The 16,707-nt window shown below is 36.8% G+C and overlaps 1 protein-coding gene across 1 annotated transcript in view; it reads right to left on the bottom strand.

Annotated features, from left to right (window-relative positions):
- BRWD3 (bromodomain and WD repeat domain containing 3) overlaps positions 1 to 16,707 on the bottom strand; it is a 160,128-nt gene that overhangs the window by 52,560 nt on the left and 90,861 nt on the right. Inside the window, exons 22-25 of the mRNA XM_005700591.3 lie at positions 15,000 to 15,076; positions 14,248 to 14,416; positions 12,703 to 12,816; positions 1,834 to 1,941 (exon numbers count right to left, since the gene is read on the bottom strand). Of these exons, the coding sequence (XP_005700648.2) occupies positions 1,834 to 1,941; positions 12,703 to 12,816; positions 14,248 to 14,416; positions 15,000 to 15,076 (468 nt within the window). The remainder of the gene's footprint in view (positions 1 to 1,833; positions 1,942 to 12,702; positions 12,817 to 14,247; positions 14,417 to 14,999; positions 15,077 to 16,707) is intronic.

Here is a 16,707-nt window from a genome sequence, read left to right as displayed (position 1 = left end):
CAGAGATAGATGTTTTTCTGGAATTTTTAGAAGTGCCTAAATCTTTATTTCAATAAATATACACATTCTCTCTTCTATCCTTCCTGTTAAGCATCATTACAAAACAACTAAATAATGTGCTAATCATTGGACAATTGCACTCATCTTCCATACTAGTAAGGTCATGCTTAAAATCTTGCATGCCAGGCTTCAGGATTATGTGACTCAAGAACTTCCAGATGTTCAAGCTGGATTTAGAAAAGGAAGAGGAACCAGAGACCAAATTGCCAACATTCACTGGATTATAGAGAAAGGCAGGGAATTACAAAAAAAAAAAATCTACCTCTGTTTCAATGACTATGCCAAATCTTTTGACTGTGTGAATCATAATAAACTGTGGAAAGCTCTTAAAGAAATGGGAATACCAAACCATCTCACCTGTCTCCTGAGAAACCTGCATGTGTGTCAAGAAACAACAATTAGAACCCTGTATGGAACAGCCAATAGGGTCAAGATTGAGAAAGGATTACAACAGGGCTGTCTGCTGTTACCCTGTTGGCATAATCTATATGCTGAGTACATCATGAGAAATATCAGGCTGGATGAGTTATAAGCTGGAATCAAGATGGGCAGGAGAAACATCAACAACCTCAGATATGCAGATGATACCACTCTAATGGCAGAAAGTGAAGAGAAACTAATGAGCCTCTTGATGAGGGTGAAGGAGGAGAGTGAAAGAGCTGGCTTAAAACTAAATATTAAAAAAAATAAGACCATAGCATCCAGCCCCATTACTTCATGGCAAATATAGAGGGAAAGGTAGAAGTAGTGACAGATCTCCCCTTCTTGGGCTCTTAAATGATTGCAGATGATGACTGCAGCCATGAAATCAGAAGAAATTTGCCCCTTGACAGGAAAGCTATGACAAACCCAGACAGTAGGTTGAAAAGCAGAGACATTACTCTGCTAACAAAGGTCCGTACAGTCAAGGCTATGATCTTCTCAGTGGTCATGTACAGTTATGAGAGCTGGACCATAAAGAAAGTGGAGCACTGAAAAACTGATGCCTTTGAACTACAGTGCTGGAGAAGACTCCTGAGAGTCCCATGGACAGCAAGGAGATCAAACAAGTCAATCTTAAGGGAAGTCAACCCTGAATACTCATTGGAAGGACTGATGCTGAAGTTGAAATTCCACTATTTTGGTCATCTGATGTGAATAGCTGTCTCACTGGAAAAGTCCCTGATGCTGGGAAAAATCAAGAGCAGAATGAAAAGAGGTCATCAGAGGATGAGATGGTTGGACGGCATCACCAATGCAATGGGTATGAACTTGGGCAAACTCTGGGAGATGGTGAGGGATAGAGAGCCCTGGCATGCTGCCATCATCCATGAGGTCACAAAGAGTTGGATACAACTGGGTGACAGGACAACAATAACCACAAAGTTATGAGTTTCTTAGGATTTATGATATTTACTATATCCTAAAGCTGCCAGAATCTTGAGGGTGTCTGTAGTCCATGCATGCAGTCAATTTACAGAGCCTCCAGAAAGCACAAAGCTGCTAAGGAAAATATCCACACCATGGAACTACTGCACTGCTTGAAGTACATAGTATACACCAGAGAACCTGAAGCTTGAAGGAAATTAGGTCAAAAAAAGACAACAAGTGGCACACAAATTCCAGGAAACAAAATGCGGCCCACAGGATTCAGCTGTACAGGAGCATGGTACATCACCTTATCCTGGACATACAATCAACACTGAACTATCCAGAAACTGAGAATAAGCATACAGGAAAGTAACTTAATTCCAAGATACTTCAGTACATAGCTTATTAATTTGGCAAACTTACCCTGAGATCCATTTTATTCCACGGCTGTTTTTGTAAATTAACGCTGTATGTTTTTGATTTTCTTACAGCCCGTACATAAGCTTCATGTCCTTGCCTAAAATATATAAGCTAAAACAAAAAAAGAATGAGTTATTAAACAGCAGCATCCCATTTAGCCACTCTATACATCCCAATATATTCCCACAAATGTCCTCTTCCATTAACAAAATATGTAATCATAATTTTGAAAAAAATTATACAATAAAGTTACTTGTCAGTGTCAAATAATGTTCATTCAGTACTTATACCTATGCAGCCCTGCACTAAGCACTGCATAATAAAAACAGAGAGAAAGTGAAAGTTGCTCAGTCATGCCCAACTCTTTGAAACCCCATGGACTATAAGTCCATGGAATTCTCTAGGCCAGAATACTGGAGGGGGTAGCATTTCCCTTCTCCAGGAGATCTTTCCTACCAGGGATTGAACCCAGGTCTCCTGCATTTCAGGTAGACTCTTTACCAGCTGAGCCACCAGAGAAGCCCAAGAGTATTGGAGTGGGTAGCCTATCCCTTCTCCAGGGAATCTTCCCAACCCAGGAATTGAACTGGGGTCTCCTGCATTGCAGGTGGATTCTTTACCAACTGAGCTTACAGGGAAGCCCAAAAACACAGTTCTCCTCCACAGATTTCTGAAGAAACAGACTAATGGCTGTACTAGTTTGCATTCCCACCAACAGTGTAGGAGGGTTCCCTTTTCTCCACACCCTCTCCAGCATTTATTGCTTGCAGATTTTTGGATCGCAGCCATTCTGACTGGTGTGAAGTGGTACCTCATTGTGGTTTTGATTTGCATTTCTCTGATAATGAGTGATGTTGAGCATCTTTTCATGTGTTTGTTAGCCATCCGTATGTCTTCTTTGGAGAAATGTCTATTTAGTTCTTTGGCCCATGTTTTTGATTGGGTCGTTTATTTTTCTGGAATTGAGCTGCATAAGTTGCTTGTATATTTTTGAGATTAGTCGCAGCACTGTTTATAATAGCCAGGACATGGAAACAACCTAGATGTCCATCAGCAGATGAATGGATAAGAAAGCTGTGGTACATATACACAATGGAGTATTACTCAGCCGTTAAAAAGAATTCATTTGAATCAGTTCTGATGAGATGGATGAAACTGGAGCCGATTATACAGAGTGAAGTAAGCCAGAAAGAAAAACACCAATACAGTATACTAACACATATATATGGAATTTAGAAAGATGGTAATGACGACCCTGTATGCAAGACAGGAAAAAAGACACAGCTGTGTATAACGGAATTTTGGACTCAGAGGGAGAGGGAGAGGGTGGGATGATTTGGGAGAATGGCATTCTAACATGTATACTATCATGTAAGAATTGAATCGCCAGTCTATGTCTGATGCAGGATACAGCATGCTTGGGGCTGGTGCATGGGGATGACCCACAGAGATGTTATGGGAGGTGGGAGGGGGGTGCATGTTTGGGAACACATGTAAGAATTAAAGATTTTAAAATTAAAAAAATAAAAAACTAAAAAGAAAAAAAAGAAACAGACTAATGACAAATGTACACAAAAGCAGTCATCTTTTTAAAAAATATATTTCAAACTATAATTGACATTCTAAAACATCAACATCTTAATAGTGAGCCTATGTATGTATGTGAACATACACATTTGTTGTTGCTGTTTAGTTGCTAAGTCTTGTCTGATTCCTTTGCCATCCCCTGGACTGTAGCCCACCAGGCTTCTCTCTCCATGCAATCTTCCTGGCAAGAATACTGAAGTAAGTTGCCATTTTTTCCTCCAAGGAATCTTCCCAACTCGGGGACTGAACCTGTGTCTCTTTTGTCTTCTGCACTGACACAGGGGGAGTTCTTTACCACTGAGCCACCTAGGAAGGGTATATATATATATATATATATATATGTATGTATATACACATACACTAGTATATGTGTGTGTGTTTGTTAGTCATTCAGCTATGTCCAACTCTTTGCGATCCCATGGTTTATAGCCATGGGATCAGGCTCCTCTGTCCATGGAATTCTCCAGGCAAGAATACTAGAGTGGAAAAAATAGAAAGAGAAAAGGAAACATTGCAACAAAAAGAATAAAATACTTAGGAATAAAGGTACCTATACGTGAACTGTGAACTTCCTGATCTTCAAGCTGGTTTTAGAAAAGGCAGAGGAACCAGAGATCGAAATACCAACATCGGCTGGATCATCAAAAAAGCAAGAGACTTCCAGAAAAACATCTATTTCTGCTTTATTGACTATGCCAAAGCCTTTGACTGTGTGGATCACAATAAACTGTGGAAAATTCTGAGACAGATGGGAATACCAGACCACCTGACCTGCCTCTTGAGAAATCTGTATGCAGGTCAGGAAGCAACAGTTAGAACTGGACATGGAACAACAGACTGGTTCCAAATAGGAAAAGGAGTACGTCAAGGCTGTATATTGTCACCCTGCTTATTTAACTGATATGCAGAGTACATCATGAGAAACGCTGGACTGGAAGAAACACAAGCTGGAATCAAGATTGCTGGAAGAAATATCAATAACCTCAGATATGCAGATGACACCACCCTTATGGCAGAAAGTGAAGAGGAACTAAAAAGCCTCTTGATGAAAGTGAAAGAGGAGAGTGAACAAGTTGGCTTAAAGCTCAACATTCAGAAAACTAAGATCATCCCACTTCATGGGAAATAGATGGGGAAACAGTGGAAACAGTGGCAGACTTTATTTTTGGGGGCTCCAAAATCACTGCAGATGGTGACTGCAGCCATGAAATTAAAAGATGCTTATTTCTTGGAAGAAAAGTTATGACCAACCTAGACAGCATATTCAAGAGCAGAGACATTATTTTGCTGACTAAGGTCCATCTAGTCAAGGCTATGGTTTTCCCAGTGGTCATGTATGGATGTGAGAGTTGGACTGTGAAGAAGGCTGAGCGCTGAAGAATTGATGCTTTTGAACGGTGGTATTGGAGAAGACTCTTGAGAGTCCCTTGGACTGCAAGGAGATCCAACCAGTCCATTCTGAAGGAGATCAGCCCTGGGATTTCTTTGGAAGGAATGATGCTAAAGCTGAAACTCCAGTACTTTGGCCACCTCATTGGAAAATACTCGGATGCTGGGAGGGATTGGGGGCAGGAGGAGAAGGGGACGACCAAGGATGAGATGGCTGAAAGGCCTCACTGACTCGATGGACGTGAGTCTGAGTGATCCCTGGGAGTTGGTAATGGACAGGGAGGCCTGGCGTGCTGCAATTCATGGGGTCGCAAAGAGTTGGATACGACTGAGCGACTGAACTGAACTGAAAGAAACAAAAGATGATGAAAGAAAGAAATGAAAGAAATCAAAGATGGCACTAATAGAGAAATATACCATGTTTGTGGATTGGAAGAACCAATATAGTGAAAACGAATATACTATACAGAGCAATCTATAGTTTCAATGCAATTGCTATCAAGCTACCAATAGTATTTTTCACAGAACTACAACAAATAATTTCACAATTTGTATGGAAACACAAACAACTTTGAAGAGCCAAAGCAATCTTGAGAAAAAAGAATGGAACTGGAAGAATCAAGCTTCCCGACTTCAGACTATATGACAAACGCAGTCATCAAGACAGTATGGTACTGGCACAAAGGCAGGGCTATAGATCAATGGAATAAAATAGAAAGCCCAGAGAGAAATCCGTGCACCTATGGACACCTTATCTTTGACAAAGGAGGGGAAAACATACAATGCAGAAAAGACAATCTCTTTAACAAGTGGTGCTGGGAAAACTGGTCAACCATGTATAAAAGAATGAAACTAGAACACTAACATCATACACAAAAATAAACTCAAAACAGAGTAAAGATCTAAATGTAAGGCCAGAAACTATAAAAATCCTAGAGGAAAACATAGGCAGAACACTCTCTGATATGAATCACAGCAAGATCCTCTATGACCCACCTCCCAGAGTAATGGAAATAAAAACAAAAATAAACAAATGGGACCTAATTAAACTTAAAATCTTTTTCACAACAAAGGAAACCATAAGCAAGGTGAAAAGACAGCCTTCAGGATGGGACAAATAGTAAATGAAACAACTGACAAAGAATTAATCTCTAAAATATACAAGCAGCTCATGCAGCTCAATAACAGAAAAACAAACAGCCCAATCAAAAAGTGGGAAAATGACCTAAACAGGCATTTCTCCAAAGAAGACATACAGATGTCTAATAAACACACGAAAAGATGCTCAACATCACTCATTATTAGAGAAATGTAAATCAAAACCACAATGAGGTATCATCTCATGCTGGTCAGAATGGCCACCATCAAAAAGTCTACAAACAATAAATGCTGGAGAGGGTGTGGAGAAAAAGGAAGCCTCCTACACTGTTGGTGAGAATGCAAAGTGGCACAGCCAATATAGAGAACAGTATGGAGATTCCTTAAAAAACTGGAAACAGAACTGCCATATGACCCAGCAATCCCACTGCTGGGCATACACATCAAGAAAACAAGAACTGAAAGAGACACACATACCCCAATGTTCATTGCAGCAATATTTACAATAGCTAGAACATGGAAAGTAACCTAGATGTCCATTAGCAGATGAATGGATAAGGAAGTTGTACATATATATATACAATGGAATATTACTCAGCTATAAAAAATAACACATTTGAGTCAGTTCTAATGAGGTGGATGAGACTGGAGCCTATTATACAGAGTGAAGTAAGTCAGATAGAGAAACACCAATACAGTATATTAGCATACATATACGGAATTTAGAAAGATGGTTGGAACGATCCTATATGCTAGGCAGCAAAAGAGACAGAGAGGTAAAGAACAGACTTTTGGACTATATGGGAGAAGGCGAGGGTGGGATGATATGATAGAATAGCATTGAAACATGTATATTACAATATTGACCAGTGAACATTTGATTCATGAAGCAGAGCACTCAAAGCTTGTGCTCTGGGACAATCCAGAGGGATAGGGTGAGAAGAAGGTGGGAGGGGGGTTCAGGATGGTGGGACACATGTGCACCTGTGGCTGATTCATGTTGTTATATGGCAAAAACCGCCATAATATTGTAAAGTAATTATTCCCCAATTAAAAATTATTTTAAAAAAAAGAATACTAGTGTGGGTAGCTATTCCCTTCTCCAGGGGATCTTTCCAACCCAGGGATTGAACCAGGGTCTCCTGGACTGTAGGCAGAATTTTTTTTACCATCTGAGCCACCTGAGAAACCTGTCTGTGTGTGTATATGTCACAGTCTACTGCTAAATACAGTAATTTCCCAATTAAAATTGTTCTTTTTCAAAAATTAACATCAGAACTGGCATAGTATGAAAGAAAAATTAATCCAAGTGTTTGGTAAAACCCTTCGCCTCCTTAAGACAGCATTCACTATCATATAGATTCATTTAAAAAGTTTCTTTCCCACAATAATCCTTTTTTCAACCTCACACCCTACTGACAGGTTTGAATCACCTCCCAACCACAAAAGTCTTAGTTTCTTTTAAAGCTAGGAATACTAGATCTGACTAAACAATCAGCAAACATTTCACAAGTGAGTGCCACCCTGGATACAGCTTATTGTCCCAAGCATGTGCCCACCAGGGTAGAACAATGCCAGAGTGAATGGCCTTGCACAGTATTGGTCCTCAAATACCCTTGGGGGCACTCTGTACCCGAGAAGCTAAAGATCAACTTGCATGTAGAATAGATAAGTAGTTCTACCCTTCTTGTACATGTAGCTACTCCCTAATAGCAGACCCATTTTGGAGGATTTTTTCCCACTCCATTGATTTATTATTACTCCAAACACCTCACAATCATTACACAGAGGCAACTCTAGGGACAAGGAAAGAGTCAGGAGACCTGATTGCTGTTCGTGCTACCTTTACAGGCCATGTGACTCTGGTCTTTCACATGCTCACCTATCAAATGAAGAGAACATTCTGCTGCCAGGTGTGTTTTAAAGATTAATAACAAGAGACAGAGAAGCATGCTTCAGGTATAATCCTAAATGCCTTACAAATATCCATTAATTTAATCCTTCTCAGAACCCTATAAGATAGATACCTTTTATCCCCATTGTACAGTTGAGGAAACTAGGGCACAGATAGGTTAAATAATTAGTCAAAAATTGATCAGAATCTTGTGTTTCATGAGCCTCAATGTTCACTGCAGCACAATTTACAATAGTCAGAACATGGAAGCAAACTAAATGCCCATCAACAGTAGAATGGATTAAGAAGATGTGGTACATATATCCAATGGAATATTAATCATGTATAAAAAAGAATGAAATAACACCATTTGCAGCAACATGTATGAACCTAGAGATTATACTTAGTGAAGTAAGTCAAACAGAAAGGCAAATATCATATCACTTATTTGTGGAATCTAAAAAAGATACAAATGAACTTATTTACAAAACAGAAGTAAAGTCACAGATACAGAAAACAAACTTATGGTTATCAGGGATAAGGAGGAAATGGATAAATTGGGAGATCAGGACTGACATATACATATACTATATATAATATAGATAACTAATAAGAACCTGCTGCATAGCACAGGAAATACTACTCAGTACTCTGTAATAGCCTATACGTAAAAAGAATCTGACAAAAAAGTGGATATATGTATAACTGATTCACTTTGCTGTACACTTGAAGCTAACACAACATTGTAAATCAACTATACTCCAATAAAGACTTTTAAAAAATAAAAAAAACCATGTTTTCTACAATAATTTTAAAGTGGTGGTAGAGATAAATAGAAAAAAGTAACACAAAAAATACCATACTGTGGAGATTTCTAAAATACTCTGACATATATCTATCAACACTGTCTAAGTCAGGATTTCTAATAGTTAAAAATACAGATACAATTTTTAAAGGTTTAAAATTAGTATACAAACACAGGGGCTTCCCTGGTGGATCAGATGGTAAAGAATCTGCCTATAATGCCAGAACTCAGGTTCAATCCCTGGGTCAGGAAGATGCCCTGGAGAAGGGAATGGCCACCTACTCCAATATTCTTGCCTGGAGAATTCCATGGAAAGCAGAGCCTGAAAGGCTATAGTCCATGGAGTCACAAAGAGAGAGACACAACTGAATGACTAACACACATGCACACATAAACACAACCGGAGTAGTTAAGAAAAAAATTCATTACTATGCTTACCAATAACATGATAAGCATGTTATTCAGTTACCCTTTATTATTTATTTCAGTACTCAACAAATATTGAACAAATATGTATGTTTGTACAGGGCACATAATCAAAATAAAATCTTTTCCCTCAAGGATATGGACAGATGTGTAGATATACAATGCACGGCAGAAAGTAATATGTATCATGAGAGATAATTTAGATGGAAAAGTTCATGAAGAAGGAGTGGAAGCAAAAGAAAAGTAGGGATAACATGCAGAAGAAGTTGGTATTTAAGTTAAACCTTCAAAAATGAGCACTTTGAAAGGTAATGATGTGTGGGTAGGAATATTCCAGGCAAAATAATGAAGACTTAACATTTAAAAAGTAATGCTGTCATCAAGAGAATGATTATATAAAAAGTATATTTCTGCCTTTATGAGTTCTTTAAAAACATTCTTTAATTCACACATTTCATTGTCTGATTCACTTATACAGCTTTCCAATTACCTGAACAACTGTCATTACCTGATACACATTAATCTTGAAACATATAAGCATGTGCTAAGTTTAATAAAATAGAAGGAAAGGTAAATACATTCCTATAAAAGAGAAAGGAGTCTCAGATCACAGAGTATACAGATCCTTATTCTGTTCTAAGATTAATTCAAAAAGATTTCTCTTAAGCTCCCATATAAAAGGCAATAAATACAAGAAATTTTATTTTAGATATGCCCCTAAAAAGCTCTTCTAACTTTTTTCATACAACATTCCTTCAGAGCATGTTTTACTAAAATAACCACACAAATATTTGCTCAAAAGTCCAACACATATAAAAAAAAACACACACACTTAGACAAGGAGACATTTTAATAAAATCAACACATAGGCAGCAAGTAATGGCTTAATTGTAAGGTTACTCCACAGCTGTCTCTCAAAGTACCCATAAAAGACAATTATAGAAATGTTTGGTGAAATTGTTATATGGCCCAAGACATTTAGAACCATTTCCATGGTTTTGCTCCTTCTTTGTTACAATGATAATACTGCATTCCTACTATCTGTCTTAAGTTGAAAACTGTGGGTAAACATTTAATGATTCAAAAATGAATGATTAGTCAATGTATCAGAAACCATACAAGTCAACTAGGGCTCAAAATATAATAATGCTACCATAATTTTTACGAGAAAATCAAATTTTGTCACTGTATAGAATTTAAATCAATTTTTGACTGACCAATCATAAATACGGCTGTTACTCAATCACTGGTTCAGTAGGAAGGCCTTGCTTGTGAAATGACATTCTCCTGAGCACCAAAAGGAGTGATTATCTGCTATAATATTTTCTATCAGGTTGACTATCAGCTTCTTTAAAAAAAATATATTAGGACTTAATTAGGATTCAAAACACACTGACAATGAAAAATCAGAAAGAAAAATTAAGGAGTCAATCCCATTCAGCACTGGAACAAAAAGAATAAAATATCTAGGAATAAACCTACCTAAGGAGACAAAAGAACTGTATACTGAAAACTATAAGACACTGATGAAAGAAATCAAAGACAACATAAACAGATGGAGAGATACTCCATGTTTCTGGGCTGGAAGAATCACTATTGTGAAAATGACTATAGTACCAAATGCAATCTACAGATTCAATGTGATCCCTATCAAATTACCAATGGCATTTTTTTACAGACCTAGAACAAAAAAAACCCTCACAATTCATATGGAAACACAAGAGATCCTGAACAGCCAAAGCAATCTTGAAAAAGAAGAATAGAGCTGGAGGAATCAACCTTCCTCACTTCAGACACTACCCCAAAGCTACAGCCATCAAGACAGTACAGTACTGGCACAAAAACAGAAATACAGACCAATAGAAAAAGATAGAAAGCCCAGAGATAAGCCCATGCACCTATGGGTACCTTATTTTTGACAAAGGAGGCATGAATATACAATGGGACAAAGAAAGCCTCTTCAGTGAGTGGTGCTGGGAAAACTGGACAGCTATTTGTAAAAGAGTGAAGTTAGAACACTTCTTAACACCATACACAAAGATAAATTCAAAATGGATTAAAGACCTAAATGTAAGACCAGAAATGATTAATCTCTTAGAGGAAAACATAGGCAGAACTCTCTATGACATAAATCACAGCAAGGTCCTCTATGACTCACCTCTAGAGTAATGAAAATAAAAAAACAAAAATAAACAAGTGGCAACTAAGTAAACTTAAAAGCTTTTGCATAGCAAAAGAAACTATAAACAAGGTGAAAAGGCAACCCTAAGAATGGGAGAAAATAATAGCAAATGAAACAACTGACAAATGATTAATTTCCAAAACATATAAACAGCTCATACAACTCAATACCAGAAAAACAAACAATCCAATCAAAAAGTGGGCAAAAGACCTAAACAGATATCTCTCCAAAGCACAAATACAGATGGATAAAAAACACATAAAAAGATGCTCAACATTGCTCATTATTAGAGAAATGCAAATCAGAACTATAAAGGGATATCACCTCACACTGATCAAAATGGCCATCATCAAAAAGTCTACAAAAAACAAGTGCTGGAGAGGGTGTGGAGAAGAGGGAACCCTCTTACACTGTTGGTGGGAATGCAAACTGGTACAGCCACTATGGAGAAAAGGATGGAAATTCCTTTAAAATCTAGGAATAAAATGAGGCAGCAATATGACTACTATGCATATACCCTGAGGAAACCAAAACTGAAAAAGACACATAAATCCCAATGTTCACTGTAGCACTATTTACAATAGTTTGAACTTGGAAGCAACCTAGATGTCCATTGACATATGAATGGATAAAGAACCTGTGGTACATATATACAATGGAATATTACTCAACTATAAAAAGGAAAGAATCTGAGTCAGTTCTAATAAGGTGGATGAACCTAGGATGAACCTGTTATACAAAGTGAAGTAAGTCAGAGAGAGAAAAGCAAATATCATATACAAAGATATATTTATGAAATATAGAAAGATGGTACTGATGAAATTATTTGCAGGGCAGTGATGGAGACTTATGGACATGGTATAGGGGAAGGAGAGGGTGGACTGTATGGAGACAGTAACATGGAAGCTTATTATTACCATATGTAAAAATGATACCCAGTGGGAATTTGCTGTATGAATCAGGGAACTCAAACCAGGGTTCTGTAACAACCTAGAGTGGTGGGGTGGGGTGGGGAGGGAGATGGGAAGGAGGTTCAAGAGGGAGGGGATATATGTATACCTATGGCTGATTCATGTTAATATTTGGCAGAAATCAATACAATTCTGTAAAGCAATTACCCTTCAATAAAAAATAAATACATATTATAAAAACAATATTAGGACTTAATTAGGATTCAAAATACCACTCAATTCAACTATGTGGCAATCAAGATAAAAACAAAGACAATTATGTTCATGGCATCACAAGCCAATCAATTTATCTCAATGTTCATTGAGCATACACGAAATTAAAGACTGTGTCAGGTCCTACAAAGGACACAAAAATTAGTAAGATTCAGTCACTGTACACAAGAAATATATAATTGAGCAGCACACTTAAGATGGCATACATATAACTATAATAGAATTGAGACTATAAATAACCTAAGACTGATTAAAGTGAGTGCTCTTGAGATTACAAGAGAAAAATGTTACAATAGGAAACAATTACCTCATCTCCCATCTGTGGGACAAATGGTGAACGCCGTGGTATGGTATCCAAGATCCACTGAGGGGCAAACCATTCTTCATTGGGCTCTCCTGCCATAGAAACTAGTCCACCTTTCTAAAATAGAGTTCACAAATATATAAACTTTAATATATGAACAGTTACAGGAGAAATCACAAGTAGAAAATGGTAAAAAAAAAATCAGGTTATAATAAAACAAAATATATACATTTTAAACATTTTAATTACCAATTAATTATGTGCAACTTTTGTACCAATAAACAGTCAAGTGAATAACCTGTTGCTCAATTTTGGTTGACAGATAATATGACACTATATACTATTTAAAAACCATAAATGTTACTCTTCATGCCCCTAGTATATCATATAAATTCAAACACAAGTAACACAATAACTTTTTGCCAAGAAAATGGTGACCATCAAGAAGATAATTCTGTCCACTAAAGCAAGAAGTTAGAGCATGCACACAGAATACATATTTAAATTAGTATTCAAAGAATTACATGGATTAAGTTTTTATATCATTCAAATGAAATTATAGTGGAGAAAAATCCATCACTGGGGTGAAATAAAAACACAAAGAAATATAAGAGCCCTACAGGATTTAGAACGTCCTTCCATTTTACAAGTCAACAATGCATAGAAATGTATTACTCGTAACATTGACAAGAATAATCCTTTCATACTATACTAGCTTATTTAAAATTCTACTACATTTTAACAAACTTAATATGTTTTAATTTAATAATGAAAATAATGAAAATATTCTAGCCTCTACTTTTTAAAAATTTCAAAAGGTCTTTCCATTTCAAAGTTATTATATACAATTTTACTTAGTTTCTAAAATGAGGTATTATTTTTAGAGAAAAGTGAAGTGTTATTGCTAAATATTTAAGTGAAAGAAAGTGAAGTGTTAGTTGCTCAGTCATGCCCAACTTTTTGTGACCACATGGACTGGGGTCCAAGAGGCTCTTCTGTCCATGGAATTCTCCAGGCAAGAATACTGGAGTGGGTAGCCACTCCCTTCTCCAGGGTATCTTCCCAACCCAAGGATCAAACCCTGGTCTCTTGCACTGCAGGCAGATTCTTTACCATCTGGGCCACTGTGCTGTGTGCTTAGTTTGACTCTCTGTGATCCCATGGACTGTAGCCCACCAGGCTCCTCTGTCTATGTGGATTCTCCAGGCAAGAATACTGGAGTGAGCAGCCATGCCCTCCTTCAGGGGATCTTCCCAAACCAGGGACTGAACCAAGGTTTCCTGAACTGTAGGTAGATTATTTACCGTCTGAGCCACCAGGGAATCCCAGGAATATTGCAGTGGGTAGCCTATCCCTTCTCCAGGGGATCTTTCCGACTCAGGAATTGAACTGGGGTCTCCTGCATTGGAGGTAGACTCTTTACCAGCTGAGCTACCAGGGAAGCCTATATGAGCCACTAGGGAAGCCCAAATATTCAAATATCAAAGATAAAAATCAACAACCAAAAAAAAAAAAAAAACCCCACAAAAAACTTGCAAACTCACAGACCTTCTTTCTAGTCTGTTTAGGTTTCTTCTGCCTTTCTTCAAGTGACTTCAAATTTTCCTCCTCAGAGCTGCTGCATATTTTCTGTGTTGCCTGTCTCGTTTGCCTTTTTGGAGGTTGCAAATTTATTCCGGCATCTGCTGTCCAATCAGAATATTCACTTGATGAATCACTGTAAATAAATCAAAATTATGAGTACATAAGTTTTGAAAAGGAATAGTTTTGCCTCATGATTGAAAGATGATTATTTTGTAATCAAACAGTATTATAAATGACATTGTTTGATTTTGTTCTAACCAAAGACAAAATAAATCAATATAGAATTTTGACCATTACCTAAGTGATTTTAATGAAATGATTTCTGGATAAAGTATAATGCTTAATTTCCCATAACAGTATTTAAAATTCAAAATTCCTGTCCAAACCACAAAAACTTCTTTAAATAAAGATGTTCCTTATCCCTAGAAATGCTTAAATATAGTTGTTTTAACCCTGAAATAAATACAGATAGCCTGCCAAGATGTTGAACATTGCATTTACAAAGAATCTTACTTTAGGGATGAGGGAACTAAATTCCATGTGCAAAAAGATATTGGTAGAGCCAGGATAACACAACAGATCTCTGGGCTTCTAACCTAGTACTCCTACTATAAAACACTATTATAACTGGATTTACCAAATTTCTATAAGAACATACATAATTTCACATTAAAACCATCAAATAATTTTGACCAAATCAAAACCATTAAAACTACCTGGAGGAACTTTCACTTTGCCATTCAACAACAGGATCCTCTATAGAAGCATCACTTGTGCCAACTGTTTCATCTTCCTGGAAGAAAGAGCCAGCAATTGAGATATACAGTTATTATTAACTAGTATATTATTAATTAGCATGTACCATTTGTTTCATAAAACTTTTTGAATTCCTCCCTCCAAAAAAAGAGTTCTGGTTAAAATGTACATAATCATTATTCTATATAACTCACAACTAAGCCTACCAAGTATTTAAAGATTTCTAGCATCTACTATCTTATTGATATGAGGCATCTATTATTATTTCAAAGGTTCAGTAGATTCCTTAAGAATCCCAAATATAGCTCTCTTAAATTTTGTTAAAATTTTTTTTTCAATTTAAGTATAGCTGATTTACAAGGTTTGTTAGTTTCAGGTATACAACACAGTGATTCAGTTTTATATGTACATATACGCATATATTTGTATGCATATAAAAATATATTCTTATTCAGATTCTTTTCTTATAGAAAGCCATAATTTAAAAAAATCTATATAAAAAAGATAAAAATACTTATATGCCTCTGCTACTGCTACTAAGTCGCTCCAGTTGTGTCCGACAGTGTGTGACCCCATAGACAGAAGCCCACCAGGCTCCCCCATCCCTGGGATTCTCCAGGCAAGAACACTGGAGTGGGTTGCCATTTCCTTTTCCAATGCATGAAAGTGAAAAGTGACAGTGAAGTCACTCAGTCGTGTCTGACTCTTAGCGACCCCATGGACTGCAGCTCACCAGGCTCCTCTGTCCATGGGATCTTCCAGGCCAGAATACTGGAGTGGGGTGCCATTGCCTTCTCCTATATGCCTCTACCAAGTTAGTATAATTACTTTCTATAAAAAAGTTAATAAGCCTTTTATTATATAAGATCTCAAACATACTGAAGTAGATAAGACCCTTCTATATACAATCACCAGTTTAGACAGTATCACATTGCCTATTTTATTGTATATATACTGTTACCAGTTGCCTCATATCTCAGGGATTATTTTTTGGGGGAAAAAAAGCATTTCTATTATAATATTTATTAAGACCAGGAAACGTTTTTAAAGCACAACCAAAATTATTATATTAAAAAGACAATATCAATTACTGATTAAGTGATCATTCTTTTCAAATCAAGATTTTCATGAACAGGAGTAGAGAAGGAGGCATATCATTGATAAGAATTAAAGAACTGTGAATGCTGGGAGAAGAATGGGGGTACCATATATTGTCAGTACATAATGAAGCCTTCATTGTTCATTTAACAGTGACAGTTGTTTTAAAAGAACAAAAGCAAAGGACTGAAAAAGAGAGGAACGTGAAAAAAAAGAACTGCTATGGTCTTTATTCCATTACCATGAAAAGGGTTAGGTCTAAGAAAAATCATTACTTAGTAATCTCCATGATGAGTAAAGTCAACAATAACAGAAAACATGTATATTATGATTACCCAGTGAACAAGTTCTGGGACTGTATAGCTAGTTATCTCTGTTAATATTTACTTTTTTTCATTTCTAGGCAGATTTGCTCTCACTCTCTTTTCTCACTGTCTTGAAGTCAAACTTTTCCTGGCATGTTTGATACCCTCAACCAAGATAACATCTTAGGTACAAATAAGAGAAGATACCTAAAGGAATTCGATATAATGCTTAATTTGAGTACTAAATGCCTTATTAATGAATAAT

Source organism: Capra hircus (genome assembly GCF_001704415.2).
Source record: "Capra hircus breed San Clemente chromosome X unlocalized genomic scaffold, ASM170441v1, whole genome shotgun sequence".
Lineage (NCBI taxonomy): Eukaryota > Metazoa > Chordata > Mammalia > Artiodactyla > Bovidae > Capra > Capra hircus.
This window is presented reverse-complemented; position numbering and strand designations above follow the sequence as displayed.